This window comes from Fukomys damarensis, unplaced genomic scaffold (assembly GCF_012274545.1).
Source record: "Fukomys damarensis isolate Sample0158 unplaced genomic scaffold, DMR_v1.0_HiC HiC_scaffold_5, whole genome shotgun sequence".
Classification (NCBI taxonomy): domain Eukaryota; kingdom Metazoa; phylum Chordata; class Mammalia; order Rodentia; family Bathyergidae; genus Fukomys; species Fukomys damarensis.
Genome location: NW_022900917.1, coordinates 24,129,713 through 24,146,652, shown reverse-complemented (window position 1 = coordinate 24,146,652; position 16,940 = coordinate 24,129,713). Strand labels below are relative to the sequence as shown.

Sequence of the window (16,940 nt, the reverse complement as noted above, 5' to 3'; positions counted from 1 at the left end):
TATATTTCTAGGCTAAATGGTTTGCCACATTTTTTCAAGTTTTCTCGCCTCAGGTGGAGGAAGGGGGAGCTTACAGAAAAGTTTATAAGCTGATTTGCGCAGTTCAAAGCCCTTTCCTCAAGGGCGAACAATACTAAAGGCCTGTGATTGCTTTTTAGGTGTGCCTTAGTCTATTTGTGAGAAAAGCAAAAGCCGTGCAGTGCAAGATACACAGCGTTTCCGCGAAGCGGACGGTGTGTCCTGCGAAACTTCAACTGTTTGGGCCTTCGGAAAAGAGAGGCCCTGTTTTAAACCACAGAAATTACATAAGGTGATTTAGCGCCACATCGACTGTGAAATTTAAATATGCAATTAAAGAATAAACATAAGACACTGGGAAAAAACGTATTGGCACTCCGCGTGGCTTCTTATGCAAACTCTTGCAGAGCCCCCGGGTCTGTGCAACCACACAAGCACACGTCACTGCCAACCCCCCGCCCACGCCCCTTTGCAAAACACTCTGGGCCTAGAGCAAGCAGAAATCCGTCAGGGACGCCAAGCGAGGTAGCCCCCTACCACGCCCGGGTTGCCGGTCCGCAGCTTCCCTTCGCTGGTCCCGCCCCGGATCTGTGCGCTCCGGGTCCGCCCCGCGCGCTGCATTCCGGACTGACCAGCAGACAACATGGCTAGGCTGGGCAGTGTGCTTTTTGCCCGGGCGTCCCAGCTGCTCTGCGGCTTCGGTCCTCGGCGGGTAAGGCGGCGCCGGAGGATCGGAGGGTGCGGCTACTCCCCTGCCAGTGCCTGCCTCCGAGGTCGAAGACCAAGGTCCCAGTGCTCGGAGAGGCGCGCGCCAGGACTGCGCGTCCTAAGCGCCAGGAGAGAGGGCTGGGATTCTCGGGGTGCTAGGAGGAGAGCAGTCTGGGCTTCCGGGGGTCCCAGCAGCGAGGGCCGGCGGTCCCAGAACGCAGGGAGGCGCGAGCAAGGACGGGGCACCTAGTCTCCGGGGCTGGGACAATCCGGGGAGAGGAGAAGCAGCAGAGGTCATATTCCCTAGTCAGAGGTAGGTCTGTTGTTGTAGAGGGTTAAGGAGACATGGACTTTTCTAAGTTAGAGGTCTCAGAGTCGTGTGCACATTAGGTAAGGAAGGATAGAGTGTAGCTCTAGGAGAGGTCACGGTTGGGAGTGGGTCCCAGAGCGAACGCTGGTCGTATACGAAGCCCTTTTTGTTGAGGAACATCCTTCTACGGTAGCAGATGTTGGTTGTGCAATCAGTCATTAGTACAGACTATCAGAAGTAGAAAAAAAGAAAAGACGAACCTTCAGTAAAGAAGTTTTGTTTGGGAAGAAACAAAGAACAGGATTGCAATCCAAACACAAGCTCTGGTATGACTGGCGGACAAAGGAGTTTCGCTACCACAGATACGTATATCTGCAGGGTTTTTTGAGGAAAGGTCAATGGCATTTAACCTGCTTTTAACAGCTGGCAAAGCTCGGATTGGCAGCAAAGCAGTAAGGTCATAGTTCTGTAGTTAGTTGCTGACAAACTACAGTCTTAAAGATATGGTAGGTTTTCCCCTTAGATTGCTTCTATGCTAAAGTTCCTTTAAAAAAAAAAAAGTACCTGGAGTAGGCAGGCCAGAGCAGAGTTCCCTTTCTTACCCCTGGTTCCTTTACTTAATTTTAGTGGGATTTGACAAGGAATTACTTCATTAGTTTAATGAATTTTCAACAAAAAATTCACATAAAAATTAACTCAAAAATCAAAACCTGAGCTGTCTGTAGACTCCCCATTTCAGAGGTAAAACTGGGAGAGATGCATCTGAAGTCTCCCACCTCTGTGTCCCTCTGACTTCTTTGTTGTGTCAACATTTCTCCGTTGGACCTATAATGAACATCACATGCACAGATGAAAAGAACCAGGAATAGGAAAAGAAACGAGAAAGGTAAAAGAAGCAATGATATCCAAGACAGGTTCTACCCCCAGCTAAATTTGAGCACCTTAAACTTCTATCAAAAATTCTTTAGTCAAGTAGAAAAGTTAACTAGCAATTAAAACCTTTTTTTTAGTTTTTTTTTTTTATAAATCATTAGGATTATGGTAGTAAGGTCACACAGACCACATCATAGTTTCTGATACTATTAGTCAATATAGTTTGAGAAGAGAAAAATAAGTCACTTAAAGATTGATTGTAATCTGGTAATTCTGAAATTTCTTTAAGAAAAATATAAATTTAGAGGACTGGTTTTTGAGGCGAGTATGGCACCTGTCAGTGTGGTTTGTCCTCTTCCTGGCACATGGTGGATGGATTTTGAATTCCCGAAAGAAGAAAAGTCTTAGCATCTGTGAACTGGAAGGCTGTTCTGGGAACGTCATGCTTTTGAAGGCAAATACAAGTTATAATTAGAATGCCTCGTTTGAATATTTTTGTTGCCATAACCAAAAGAAATGTTTCATTATAAAACTTATTTGTAAGGGCTGGGGATTTAGCTCAGTGGTGCCACCGCCTGCCTCGAAAGCTCAGAGTCCCAGGTTCAGTCCCCAGTACCGCAAAAAAAAAAAAAAAAAAAAAAAAAAAAGTGAAATGCTATATTAAGTTTTGCTATTAGCTAGCAGGTCTCAGTTCAATAAACATGTATTAAGAAGTAGCTCTAAGCCTGGCTCTGTGCTATGTCCTGGGAATGTAAAAATTCAAAAAGAAACAAGCCCTGGTCTTGGGGATCAAACTTAGAACCTTGTGCTTGTGAGGCAAGCGGCAGAATCACTGAGCTAAAACCCTGTTTTTAATTGCTTCTGATTCCCCTGAGCATAACATCCAACCCTTCAGTTGTCTATCAAGAATTGGTAATTTTAAGTTCCTATAAAGTATTGGTGTTCTTTGGAGATGATCATGGTTGAAAAGACATCCATACCTTCAGTTCAGTAAGTTCATGTTTCTGAAACTATGGATAATTGCACAAGAGTAGGCCTTAAAATAAATTTAGTAGAGCAAAATAGGTTGTAAAAAAATAAATTGGAATAAAATGGGAAACAATTCATTTCGTGTGATAAGGTTAAGTAAGTTGATTTTGTGGCATTTTAAATTTTTACTAGTGCATGCTTGCAGTAAGTAATGATTGCATTTATCATGGGGAGTTGGTACCTGTACATAAGACATTAATTCTTTTTACTTCTTCCCCTTCCCTCCTTACTCCCTCCATCTCTTGATCGCCTTCTCACTTAAAAGATGTAGCTCCCTGTTTCCTGTTATCTTTTATTTTGCTCTTTACATTACTTGTACTTTAGGTTTCTCATATGAGATAAACCATGTGATATTTAAACTTGTGTGTCTGATTTATTTCGCTGAACATGGTCTCAAGGTACATCCATTTTTCTACAAATGGATCAAGTTTACCTTCCTTTATAGGAGAGTAGTGCTACATTGTGCATATATTCCCACATTTTCTTCATACATTCATCTGTTGATGCATATCTAGACTGCTTCCAAGATTTAGCTATTATGAATTGTGCTGCTATAAACATGGGTTTGCATGTATCACTATAATGCAATGACTTTAATTCTAGATAAAGAGGAAAAACTTGAATGGAATTTCTATTTTTACTTTTGGGATGCATCTCCAAACTGATTTCCACAGAGGTTGTACTAGTTTACCTTTCCATCAACAATTTAGAAGGGGTTCTTTTTCCCTGTAGGCTTGTCAGCATTTATTTTGTTACTATTTGATTTTTTTTTTTTTAAACCGGGGATTGGGCTCCGGACCTTGTGCTTGTCAGGCGGGCATGGCAAAACTGAGCTAAATCTCCACCAACTTTTTGATTTCTTTTTGGAATAAGATGGAATCTCTGTTGTTTTAATTGCATTTCTCTAATGGCCAGATATGCTGAACATTTTTTCATGCACTTATTGGTCTTCTGTACTTCTAAGAAGTGTCTATTTCATTTACCCACTTTTTGGTTAGGTCTTCTATTTTTTGAGGTCTCATATTTTTAATTCTTTATATATTCTAAATACTAGTCCTTTATCCAAGGAGTAGCTTCCAAACCTTTTTTCTCTAGGTTGTCTCTTCACTCTGTTGGTTGTTCCCTTTGCTGTGTAGCTTTTTAGGTTGATACATTCTCATTTGTTGATTCTTTATATTATTTTTTGTACTACTGAGATTTTGCTCAGAAAGTCATTACCTATGTCTGTGTCAAGATTTTAACCTATTTTATCTTCCAGCAGATTAAGTATTTGTTTTAATATTTATTCTTTGATCCATTTTGATTTTAGTTTAATAAATGGTGAGACATATGGTTGTAGATTTAGTCTTTTGCATGTGTAGTTTTCCTATCTTTCCTCCAGAATATGTTTTTGGCCCCTTTGTCAAAGATAAGATGGCTAAAAGGAAATAAGGGAAAAGAAGAAAAATATCAGAAAATGAAAAAATGGAAATAAAGTATTTGTAAATGGGGAAGGCAGGAGGGAGTGAAGGGAGGGCAGAGGTAAGGGGAAAAAATGAGAACCAAGACCTGTCATGTAACGGTACAAGATCCCAATGATGAATGTAACTGTACTGTATACCTAAAATGTACCAATAAACTCAATGGGGAAAAAAAAGATAAGATGGCGGAATGTGCCTGGAGTTATTATAGCATACTCAATTGTTCTATTGATTAACATACCTGTTTTTATGTCACTACCCTCCTGTTTTTTAAATCACTATTGCTTTGTAGTATAACTTGAAATCCAGGATTATGACACCTCCTGGTTTACTCTTGTTACCCAGGATTACTTTTGCTATTCTATGTCTCTTCTGGTTCCATATAAAATTTAGGTTGGTTTTCTATGTTTTTCTGAGAAACTCCTTTGGTGTTTTGATTGGGATTGCATTAAATCTATATACCAGGATCTTGTCGTCTTCCTGATTTTGGAGGAAACATTTTCAGTTTTTTCCCATTTAGTTTGATTTAATATGATGCTGGCAGTAGGTTTGTCATAAATGGAGTTTACCAGGCCCCCAAAGTAAACTCGACTTAAAGAATGGCATGTAGCAAGAAGTGAAGGAGCACGGCTTCTTTCTAAAAGCTCAGTGACTCGGTGTTGTGGAGTTTGTGAAGTATGAGGGCAGAAAAAGGTGCATGAAAAATGACACTGGTCTGGTTTCTGGGTCCTCATGGTGGACTTCATTTACTGATGTGGCATGTTGAGCATTTGCTATGTGCTAGGCACTGGACTGAGGGTGCGAAGGTGATAAGAATTGCTCATTGTTGCCCTCAAGAAGGTTACAGCCTAGTAATAGTATGGTGTTATTATAGGAGGTATATTAAGATGGGTTTTCATGACCTTGGAGGGAGTCCAAAATAAATAGCATCTCTTTTTTCCATCCTGAAAAACAAGAGTAAAGATGGAGTCTAAAACATCACTGTTTTTAGGACTTGTTCTGAGAGCCACTTGAGTCTTAAAATAACTGGACTTTCTGAATTTGGTAGACTTATGGCCTTACAAAGAGGTTGGGCCATTGCTCTCTGCAGGCAGCTAGTTCCTAAGAAGATTAGGTCTAAGAAAGTCTCCTGAGGTTTGATGATTCTACTAGGTTTTACCAGATAGACCATCTCTATGGGGACAGGGTGACTAAGGGGGCAGAAAGAAGGCTAGCATTGCATAACGGAACGGAGCTCCCTACAGCAGCACTGGAAGAAAAAAGCATTTTCTCTCCTTCATACCACCTTTTCCCCATTTAATTTTATGGCACTGTGTGTGTGTGTGTGTGTGTGTGTGTGTGTGTGTGTGTGTATCTAAGCAGAGACCTAAATTAAGAAAAGTAGAAGTTAGCCAGGGGGAAAGCTGTAACAAAGTGTAAGAAAGTTCAAGACAAGAAAGTGGTTTATGTGAAAGACAGGAATAGAGGTTATTGGTTGAGTGTGGAAGCAAGGACTTGGAAACAAGATAATGAACAGGTAGTGGGCCAAAAAGAGTTAAGAGGTTTATCTCAAAGGCACAGGAGTGGAGATAAGAATGTAGACAAAGGGTTAAATCTTGGGTGATTCTCCAGATGAAAGATAGTATGGGCTCAACTAAGGAATAGCCCTGAATGGAGAAAGACTTGAAGTAGAGGGATTTTAGGATGAGCTTTGAGAGTTTTTTGTTTTCTTTTTTTGGTATTGGGGATCAAACTCGGGTCCTTGCATTTGCAAGGTGAGAGTTTTTGATGAATGGTTGAAGTGGGGCTTTTGGTAAGGAAGGAAGAGTGGGCCATGCTGTGAAAGTGATACAGTGCCATCAAACTTATGAAAACGAAGATGATCTCATCAAGTAAGACTTGAGAGATGAAAACCAGAAATCAAAACTGAAATAAAGGGATCAGAATTCATGATAGCATAACAGTTGTGAGCACTAAAATCCCAACTTGATGTTTTGACAGTGGGTTGTATGACGAGCCCAGATTTCTATTTTTAGCATCTGAGCTAAGGACAGGACCACTCTCTGATAGAGGGAGTTTGAGGGGGAGGAGAGAAGTGAGAGATGTCAGTCCTGAAATATCAGTGGGCTCTGGGACTCCTAAACTGGCGTGTAAGTAATTAAGTTGCAAAGATGGAAGTGAGAATGTTAATTCTTCCAGGAGCATTAGTGAAGGGTGGCAGAGCTCCGAGAGCTAGGTTTGGATGATGAATGTTGGGTGATAATAGGGAGCAGTTCATGGAAGGTAAGGAGGTAGGAAATAGTGTTTGGGGGAACCCTGATCACTTTTTTTTCCCTAGTATGAATTTCAAGGAAGATGAGGAAGGAGAGATGAGCAATGGCTTGCGATGCTGTGTGAAGCTGAGGAACTTGTACTTTATGCAGCTTTGGGAACCATTGGAGAACTCTGAGAAGTAACATGGTCATGTGTTCAGTTCCTTGCAGAGCAGTATTTCAGATGATTTGGGATGGGCAGAGGCTGGAGATCAGCAAGTAGGGGCACTGAGTAGACCCTCAGTATTTATGAATGCTGCAAGATAAGGGTCTTGGAAATTAGGCTGTGGATAGGGAAGAAAGATACTGTGCCCTAAAATAAGGGCTAGAACTACAGGCTTTCATAACTACTGCAATGGTAAAATGATGTCACTATTGGCCTTGAGCCTTGATTTTTTTTCTCAGCTTTCAAACTTATTTCCTACTCTGGCTTAGATATCTCCAGGTAAGTATTCCGCAGGTATTCCAGGCACAACATTTCTAATATAGAAGTTGGTATCTTAAGTCTTCCAATATAGGACTCATGTGGATCCATTTATTTCAGTTGTAGCATCTTTGGTTTTTATCTCTTCTCTTACTCTTGGCTAGGTAGCATCTGTGTGTAGGCTAACTTACATACCGTGTCTCCTCTTCATTTCTTCTGCTCTAAACATCTCTTACCTTGACAGTACCTCCTTTCCAGTAGGTCTCTATTTTCGCTTCCTTGCTCACAGTTAAGTCTTAATCTTCCTAGATTAAGCAATGTAAAATAAGACACCAAGGTGAAGTTGACACAGGTGGAAGAACTCTCAGTTCAGTGGCCTTAGCCGATTTGATGAGCAGGAGATCTCTTTGTCTACATGAATGACTGTGAAATGACATTCAGAGTATGATAAGGTTGGATTTAAGGCAAGAAGAAATATAGGTATAGATAGGCAATATAGGTCTGCTTATTTTCTGGGATACAAGTAATTGTATGGGCCAACTTCTCACCACTCCTGATGACAGCATCCTGGTTCACCCATCGCCATCTCCTGCCTGGCCTGCTGCACAGTGTTACACCAACTCTCCGTGCCTCCATTCTTCTCACCCCACCCCACTCTCAACATAGCAGTCAAAAGGAACCTCTAGAAACCCCAAGCATCTTAGTGATCTGCTTCAAACTTCCTAGGTGTTTTGCACACAGCTCAGACTCAGAGCCTACGTCTGCGTCGTGCCTGACATCTCGGTCCAGTCCCCTTTGCCCCACTCCCTCGCCTTTCCCTGCCTGTTTCTCCAGGCACTAGGCACACGTTCTTCTTAGGGCCTCTGCTCCATATTCTTCCATTGTCTGAAACTGTCACTCGTCCTTCATCTCTTTCAGGTCTTCACTCAGATGTCACGTTAGTAAGGCCTTTGCTGACCTGGTTAAGCTGGCAGTGCTCTACCTCTATCCCATGCCTTATTTTTCCCTGCAGCACATACCAAATTTTAATATAGTATCTATTGAATTTAACTGGCTTATCCTTTGTCTTCCCAAATATAATATAACCAAGGGCCTAGAACCATACCTGGGGGATAGCAGATGCTCAGGAAAAACTTGCTAATCTTAACTAAATGAATGAACTCTATGCCTAATTATAATGTTACATATATCTGTATATTTTTTGGATGTAGCAAATTCCCAAATCAAAACAAGCCCTTTGTTAAGACTGAAGGTTCTGATTTTTGGTTCAAAAGAAGTCATGTTAGCCAATATAATAGGGAATCATCAAAAGATGACTTAAATGAGAGACAGACATGAGTGAAAACCTCAGTCGAATACTTCGAATTACCTCCTGATTTATCTCTAATTGTAATCTCCATTTATTTATTTAAGTACTGGGAATTGAACTTGGGACCTTGTGCTTGCCAAGCAGGTGCAGCACTGCTGATCTACATCCCTGGCCCTAGCTCTCTTTATTTTGTAGGATTTGGATGCATTTATTCAGTGTGCATCTAACAGCAAACAGATAAGAACTCTAGTAACAAAAATAAGTACGCCCTGTAGCACAGGGCATCTACTTTTTCAACGACTTGCATTCACTGTAGTACATTCGGTGCAGTATGGTGTTTCGTTACTCAGCAATGTAATTTCTGCCTTGCTACTGGCAACTGTACGCCTCAGCCTAGCTATTGGAGCTGAGTCCAGTGAGCCAGTTTCTTTTATATTTGCTCAACCTTCACGTTGCTGTGGCAACAAGATCTGTGCTTTGCAGGAGCTCTGGATGTCTCAGGATGCAGAACCCTGATTTAAGTGAAGGAATGAATGGACGTGTTCAGAGAGTGCACACAAGAGAGTAAGAGCTTCACATGGGTGTGGCAGAATTGGAACACTTCAATTTCTTAAAGTTTTCAAGTTCACTGTTGTTATTCGGGAAAGGACAGTTTTTGATTTTACAGGATTTTCCTTTTCTGCACCAGGATGTCCTGTAGAGTGTCCCCCTATTTGCCTCTTGTTTTTCTGCAAACCTGGGGCCCAGAACCACATACATTGTGCTGAAGTGGCATTGGTCTGGGCATTGGAAAGAGCCAGCATGGCACAGACAGTTGCCCTCTAGCAATCAAAATAAATTGGGATGTAGCTTTGGAAGGCTTACTATGTGCAGGTGTATAAATACATGAAGGGCTTTGGGAATGCAATGATGTGCCTTCTTCAAACTCCTGCTTTAAAAATACGGCTTCCCAGTGTTTTCTAACCTGATTTTTATATGATAGTATACAAAGCTATTGTGTGAATTTGAGTCAGAAGAAAAATTTGATCTAAAAATTTCCATTTGGCCTAAACCAACAGATACTTAGTACTCCCTTTCCCAGACAGCTATAGAAGTATTTTGTCTATAAAGACAGCTCACATTCACAAATTACATATTGAGAATTTACGTGTCAGGTGAGGCATATGTCCTTATTAAACTGATTCTATGCCTCCTCCTCCTCTTCCTTCTTATTCTTCTCATGAGATAGGGTCTCACTATGTAGTCCAGGCTGGCCTCAAATTTACGGCGATCCTCCTGCCTCAGCCTTCCAAGTGCTGCAATTACAGGCATGCACTCTATGCCATCTTCTTGTTATAACTTTGTTTTTCTCTGCACCATTCCTGAAATATGTGCTTGCATATATGATTCAATTTTGTGTTTTTAGTGAGATATTAATTAAAATACATATTGCACATTTAAGCTGTATGAAGGCTATACAGTGCTAATATACTGTACATTGTTTTATAAGTGGGAAATCCTTCCCCCAAGATGTTATTACAAAGAATAGTTTCTTATGGATTCTTGTAGCAATTTTTACATATATATTAATATGTATGAAGATGCCCTCATTGTAAAAAAGCCAAACAAATGAGAACATATTATTTATGTTTGTCTATCTTGGGTTTTTGATTTAATAAGTAATACCTCACACTGTTGGTATTCAACAAATATTTGTTGAATGATCAAAGAGACAATGTATCTGCAAGGATGTTTATAATCCTTTTTGTAGATAATACATTCAGTAATATTTTTAACTATTTTGAATCTGTTGCATTTCATTGCTTATTAAATTTAGTATAATCTTATCAACTTGCAGAAAGCCAACCAGGATTTGGACAGGGATATAATTGAATCTGTTGATTGGTGTAGGATAGTATCATGTTCTACACAAAATAACTTTTCTAACCCATGAATGTACGTTGTCATTTATTTAGATCTTTAATTAATGATATTAATGATTCATTGTAGTTTTCAAACGAACAACCCTTGCTTTGTTTTCTTTTTTCTTTTCTCTCTCTCTGTCTCTCTGTCTCTCCCTTTCCCACCTCTCTTTCTCCCTCCCTTTTTGGTAGTACTAGGGATTGAACCCAGAGCCTTTGGAATGAGCTATATCCCCAGCCCTTTTCATCTTTAGACCAGGTTTTCCTAAGGCACAAAATTGCTCAGGCTGGAATTTACAATCCTCCTGCCTCAGCTTCCCAGTGTTGGGATTATAGGTGTGTGCCCCATGACTGGCATTGCACTTTATTAAATTTAATTTTCTTTGTATTTTATTCTTTCAGTGTGCTCATAAATAGCACTACTTTCTCAATCTCTTTTTTATCTTAGTACACATCCTTTATAAGTGGTGCTGGGAATTGAACCAAGGACCTTGTGCAATTGAACCAGGCAAGTGCTCACCACCAAGTTACACCCTTTTGGTGCATAACTGTGAGGGCATCACCTGCATCACTCTTCCTAAATGAGTGAGTGTGTCTGTTAGATAAATTCCTGAACGTGGATCAAAGGGTCTTTATAGTTAACATTTGATAAATTTTGCCTCCAAGAACTTGCCATGATTCATATCAATAGGTTAGATTTCTCATATATTATAAGAAATTTGTACTTTAACCAATCTGGTTGAAGAAAAATGTTACCTTTATTTATATATGATATTCAGTTATAACTATAGGCAGATTTAAAATTTCTAACAAAGATATTTTGCCAAAATTGAAAGCTTTTAGAGTTTTTAAGAGAGATAGGCCACCACAAATCTTCACAGAAATTAGTCTTGATTTGAAAGGTATTATTTATTTGCAAAACAGCTTACTTCTAGAAAAACTGCAAAGCAAGATTTGAAAATCTTTCAAAGCTTATTTTGTATTTACTTTCTGTAATTCAAAAGAAAATGGCCAAAGGCACCTTCAGGTTATTTATGAGGCTTTTTGTAGAAATATAAGAGTAAACCCATTATGATCCTGTAAGGTCTGATCATTTAAATTGAAATGAAAAACTTACTTTAAGGCAAAGAGATGGCTGAAGTTTTATTCATGGATATGCTGTCAATTGTTAGAAGGTAACTAAGTTAAAATAGCATATCAGTTTTTCTACTTTTTGCATCAGTAGGGAAGTGAAATAAAAAGATCAGTATTAACAGATTAAATAAAATAGGCAAGGTTGTTATGTAATCGTTGCATGATAACACTAGGAATTGTTATTATCAAATATGAATTTTTTACCTTTAGACATTGAGAAAATGCTTTCAAATAAATATTAAGTTTGTATGTAAATATCTTTTTAAATTGTCTTTCAGAGAACTTCACATCAAATTCCCTACACAAATTAACACAATAAAAATAGAACCTTTGGAAAATTAGAATACATTTTTTCATTATTATTAGGTAGTGACAGTTACCAGCCTACCTGTGCAAACTTCCTGATTCGTCATCTTAATATAATGATTCTGGAGGTGGGTGGCAGTCTTAAGTAAAACTGCCATTTATGCAGAAAAAAAATGATTGTAGGTTGCTTGGATTATCATGCTTTTGTAAAAGGATACCAAAATAATAATAATAATCTGCTTTGTTAACAAGAAGCTAAAAGAAATATGATGACTGGCTGAAATAGCCAGATTTACAATTTTTTCTTCATTTTATATGTGTTCTCAAATTTTGTCTTTCCATAATTATTTTCCTGATTATAAAATCAAATCATACTTAATGGATAGATTTTGAAAATATTTAAATCCTACCAAACAGGAAAAAAAATTACTCTTAATTATATCACTTAGAGACAGTAACTGTAATGCAAAAGATAGACTCTGAAGTCACCCAGATCTTGGGTTTGAGTCAGGTCTGTACTAATTTACCTTATAAGGCTGCAATGAGGAAAGTCGAGAGGAGACACTGGCATATGGTAAGTATTCAGTCTAGTACTCACTGTTATTGTAGCTTTTTTCTAAGCATTTTTATTTGTAGTTAAGAACATACTGTATGTTTGTTTCTTTTTCTTCATATCATAAATATTTTCTTGTGTAATTATTTAGCTTATAGGAGCACCCTAGAAGGAAATGATAGATTCTGGAGTTTTGATCTTTCATTATCACCTGATCAGGGAGTAACATCTATGCATCTGGTGTGATTATTAAGCTTAGTAGGAGCTCAGAGAATAGGTAGGCAATATGCAGGGTCATTATCACAGGGGCCTGAGGCCTTGTGAGCCCATATTTGATCTTGGTCCTGCAACTTTGTCAATGTTTTAACCTCTCTGAGCCTGTCTTGTACAAGGAGGTAAAAACAGTACTTATTTCATGTGGTTGTTGTGGTGATCAGTTTAATATCTAATCCTGGCCCATGGTAACCACTTAATGAATGTTAGCTTCTGTTGCTATGCTCAATACTTGAAATTTGTTTTTAATGTCTAAATGTGAGAGACTATCAGTGGTTTTATTTTTTTTTACAAGTAATGTGATTGTGTGCTAAAATATAAAACAGGGCAACACAAAATTTTTGGTTTAAAATGGATTGAGCTTCCCCATTTCAAGTATAATAGCAATAGTTTATCTATTGTAAATGTATTTGCCAGAAGAAAACATGGAAAGAGGAATTTGATTTAATAAACCATATAAAGAATTATTATTATTTTCAGTACCAGGGATCAAATTCAGGACCTTGTGCTTGTGAGGCACATGCAGCACCAGAGCTAAATCAGTGCCACTGAGCTAAATCCCCGACCCTTTCAAAGAATCTTAAAATAATTTTTTCAGTAATTTAGAAATGGAATGTCCTTTTTACCAAATTATTCTTTTAAAAGGCAAAAATGCTTTATATTAGTTTTTTAAGTTAGGCAAAATACTTGCAAATAATAGTGCTAGCATACAAAGAATCCAAATGATGCTCCTACATACAAATGTGATTGTTTTACTTGTGTTAGCTCATGTAACCGCATGGTGTTCTGTGCAGAAGGTTTGTTTCTTGTCCCTGTTTCACGGAGGAACCACAGAAAAGTTAAATAGCTTTGCTGGTACTAGTTAGTTACATAACTAGAAAATTCTGCCCTTTGTTGGTTAGCTTCAGAGACCTTTTTTTTTTTTAACCATTTCATTATGTTACTTAACACTCAGGAAAGAATAATAATAGAGTAAGTGCAGTAATTATATTGACTACATATAAAACCACCGTGAGTATATTGATCCAGACATTTGATTAACATTAAATTTAAGCATGTTTAAAAAGTTAATCTAAAAAGAAAATAAAAAAGTTCTTCTCTTCTGTAGAAACCCATGTATGTACATTTCAATTCTTTTTTTTTTTTAATTCCCTTTTAGTTTTTCAGTCATGGGAGAAAAACATTATATCAAAACGTTGAAGCTCCACAGGCTAAATTCTTTCGACCGCTTCTAAAAGCTATGCTACCACCTGATACTTTTAAAGGAAAAGTGGCATTTATTACTGGAGGGGGTACCGGCCTCGGCAAAGCAATGACAACTTTTCTGTCCACCCTGGGTGCACAATGCGTGATAGCCAGTCGGTAAGTTACACTCAGGAGTCACGTGAGAGAAGAAACCGTCTGTGCCTCAATATATTGAAAGCATTGTTTGCCAGCATTGTTTGATTTGCACCTTAATCTTACAGGAATTGTTCTAGAGATTACTTAAATAAATGTCCTTGGAAAAAGTCGGTTATAACTTGAGATGATAGAAATAATGACAGTCATGAAACTGGTGACATATATGCTCCTGAATCCAGTGTTTTGGGGGGTATTGGGGTTGAACCCAGGCACTTCACAGTGAGTGACAGTCTCAGAACTTTTTGTATTTCTGTTTGTTTATTTTGAGACGGTGTCTCACTAAACTATTAAGTTACCTGGGCTGGGCTTGAATTTGAGATCCTCCTGTATCAGCCTCCCAGAGTGATGGGATTACAGGCAAACAGTAGCACACTCAGCAAGTAGCTTCTTTTCTGTATGTAAAGATGAAGTTTAAAAGGTAAGATTAAAAAATGCTACTTTGAGTCTACGTTAACGTTCAGTGGGAGTGGTTAGGATTACTGCTTTGATTCATAACTGACCTTGTAGCAGGATAATGGATACTTCAGTTTTCTTAGACAGCTATTTCAGAACAACTGTTGTAATAAACAGGAAGGATAAAGCCATGTGAAAGGAATTATCTTCTTTTTTGGGCGTATCCTGGCACTCTAAGTCTGGAACTGTAAAGTCTGGTCAAAAAACCCACCGTTTCCTCCACTTTTAAATGGTGTATCATTTTATTGGTCATCTCAGTAATGGTCATTATATCATTCATCAATGCAAATTGGCCAGAATTTTTTTTTGTTGTAATGTATTTAAAATTTTTTAAATATTCTATTTTAATACTACATAATTTATCTTCACATATTTGTGTGTGTGTGTGTGTGTGTGTGTGTGTGTGTGTGTTTTAAGGATGTAAGACAAGGCATCCATGTTATCTGAACCTGTAACTTTGCGCTAAACCTACTAACACAGCATAAAGGTATATTCTTTGTGAAGCTAGCATGGATGAAAGCATGGGTACAATGATTATAATTAGGGGAATTTAAATCTATGAGTAGATAATCCAAAGTGATTGGTGTAAAAGTAACTGATTCAATGAATTAGTATCAGATAAGTAAAAATTATTTGAATTCAACTTTCAGAAAATGAGTTCATTCAAACTAATTTGTGTTGAGAGATCACACTTCAGCAGAATTCTTCTCATGCAGCTGTAGATTCTCCATGTCCTTTAACTTATGGAACTAGAAAGAAAAATATAATAAGTCATTTCAGAATTCATGCAAAATATCTGCCATGTATTTATTTCTAGGAACACTGATGTTTTGAAAGCTACTGCAGAACAGATTTCTTCTCAAACTGGAAATGAGGTACATTAAACAGCAGTTATTTAAATTAGGTATAGGAATTGCAATATGTATCAATAATTTATTCCTGCTCTTGTTTTAGGAAGTCTAGAAAATGTAGGGTTCTTTTTTTCTGTTTTTTTGCAGGTTCATGCAATTCAGTGTGATGTGAGGAACCCTGAAATGGTTCACAACTCTGTGATGGAACTGATCAGAGTAGCAGGACATCCTGATGTAAGTGTAATGGTGATGAAACCAAAGCACAAGGCTTTTGATGTTGATAACACTCACCAGGATGCACAAAGGAAACAAACTCTTCATGTGGGTAAGAGCTGTGTTGAGAAGGACTTACTTTGTTTCCAGAAGAAAATGTCAGCTTGGCTTACAGCAGGGAAAAGATGAGAAGGACCACTATACTACTTCCTTCCAGGGATATTTTAAAGATGCATTTATAATCATAGAACAAACTTAAATTCAGTTTATATAAATAAGACTGTGAAACAATGGGAGCAGTTATCCAAAAATACAATATCTAGTTTAAATGACTCATAGTATCTGCTTTTCCTGATAACTTTTTGGTTGTCATTCTCAGTGGAAGAAAGCAGTACAAACTAGGAAGACTGCAAGAATTTCCAAATTTCTCCTGTTAAGATGTGAGATATAAATAGATATTTTGCTGTTATTTGGTTCATTTATTAGAGAGAAGAGATTTGTTCCCAATAGTCTGACTTTTCATTGTTAAAGATATTTTTAGAGGGACCAGTAATATTGAATCTGCTGTAGAATTAAGTAGAACATTTATATAATGAAGAAAAAGATTACCAACCAAGAATTTCATGAAGTTAAATAATACTACAAATTGAAAGGCATTTTTTGAGGTGCCTTGAAATAAAGTATAGTCACATGATAAATATGCTTAATCTGTTTTTGTTTTCTTAATAATGGATTATACTCTAAAGATAGGTTTAGGATTCTGGAATTGGGAAATAATGTGATTTTTATAGGCTCCAAAAACATTAAAGCAACCCAAATCTCATGGTATTATTTTGTATCTATGAACTTCAGCTGTATTATATCATTTGGATTAATACATTTTGGAAATAAAAGCCTTAGAGTAAAAGTGTTTGTTTTCATCCAGAAGTTTCTGTAACTTGTCTTATTCATGTATTAGATTGTGATAAACAACGCAGCAGGGAATTTTATTTCTCCCACTGAAAGACTCTCTTGTAATGCTTGGAAGACCATATCTGACATAGTTCTAAATGGCACAGCTTATGTGACCCTGGAAATTGGAAAGCAACTAATTAAAGCACAGAAAGGTATGTTTATTTATTCAGACCATATTGGGCCATATTCATTTATTCTTCTCATTTTCGTATTAAGCTCCTACTGTGCACACATTCTGAGCTAAGTGTTGGGATACATTAGAAATTAAATGAGACAAGTCTACTTGTTCGACTCACACTGTGATGATAAAGATACTTAAATTTCATACATTATGATGTATGTCATACTAAATAAGTGTTTCAAGTGCATTGGAAATCCAGACACAGGAATAACTAACTCTTCCCTAGGGTCAGTGATCAGATTGAGGAATGAAGTGGAATTTGAGCAGAATTTTCAAAAATCTAAGTGTGAAGGAGAGA

The 16,940-nt window shown here is 37.8% G+C and overlaps 1 protein-coding gene across 3 annotated transcripts in view; it reads left to right on the top strand.

Moving 5' to 3' along the window:
• The first annotated feature begins 595 nt into the window (after window positions 1–595).
• Window positions 596–16,940, top strand: part of Decr1 (2,4-dienoyl-CoA reductase 1) — a 34,643-nt gene continuing 18,298 nt past the window's right edge. Inside the window, exons 1-5 of one of the 3 annotated variants that reach the window (XM_010612007.3) lie at window positions 596–730; window positions 13,749–13,951; window positions 15,261–15,318; window positions 15,442–15,528; window positions 16,466–16,613. In XM_010612007.3, the coding sequence (XP_010610309.1) occupies window positions 662–730; window positions 13,749–13,951; window positions 15,261–15,318; window positions 15,442–15,528; window positions 16,466–16,613 (565 nt within the window). In that variant the 5' untranslated portion in view covers window positions 596–661. Of the gene's footprint in view, window positions 731–758; window positions 1,040–12,114; window positions 12,338–13,748; window positions 13,952–15,260; window positions 15,319–15,441; window positions 15,529–16,465; window positions 16,614–16,940 lie in introns of those variants that run through there. The other 2 variants (XM_010612010.3, XM_010612006.3) reach the window with 2 other exon arrangements.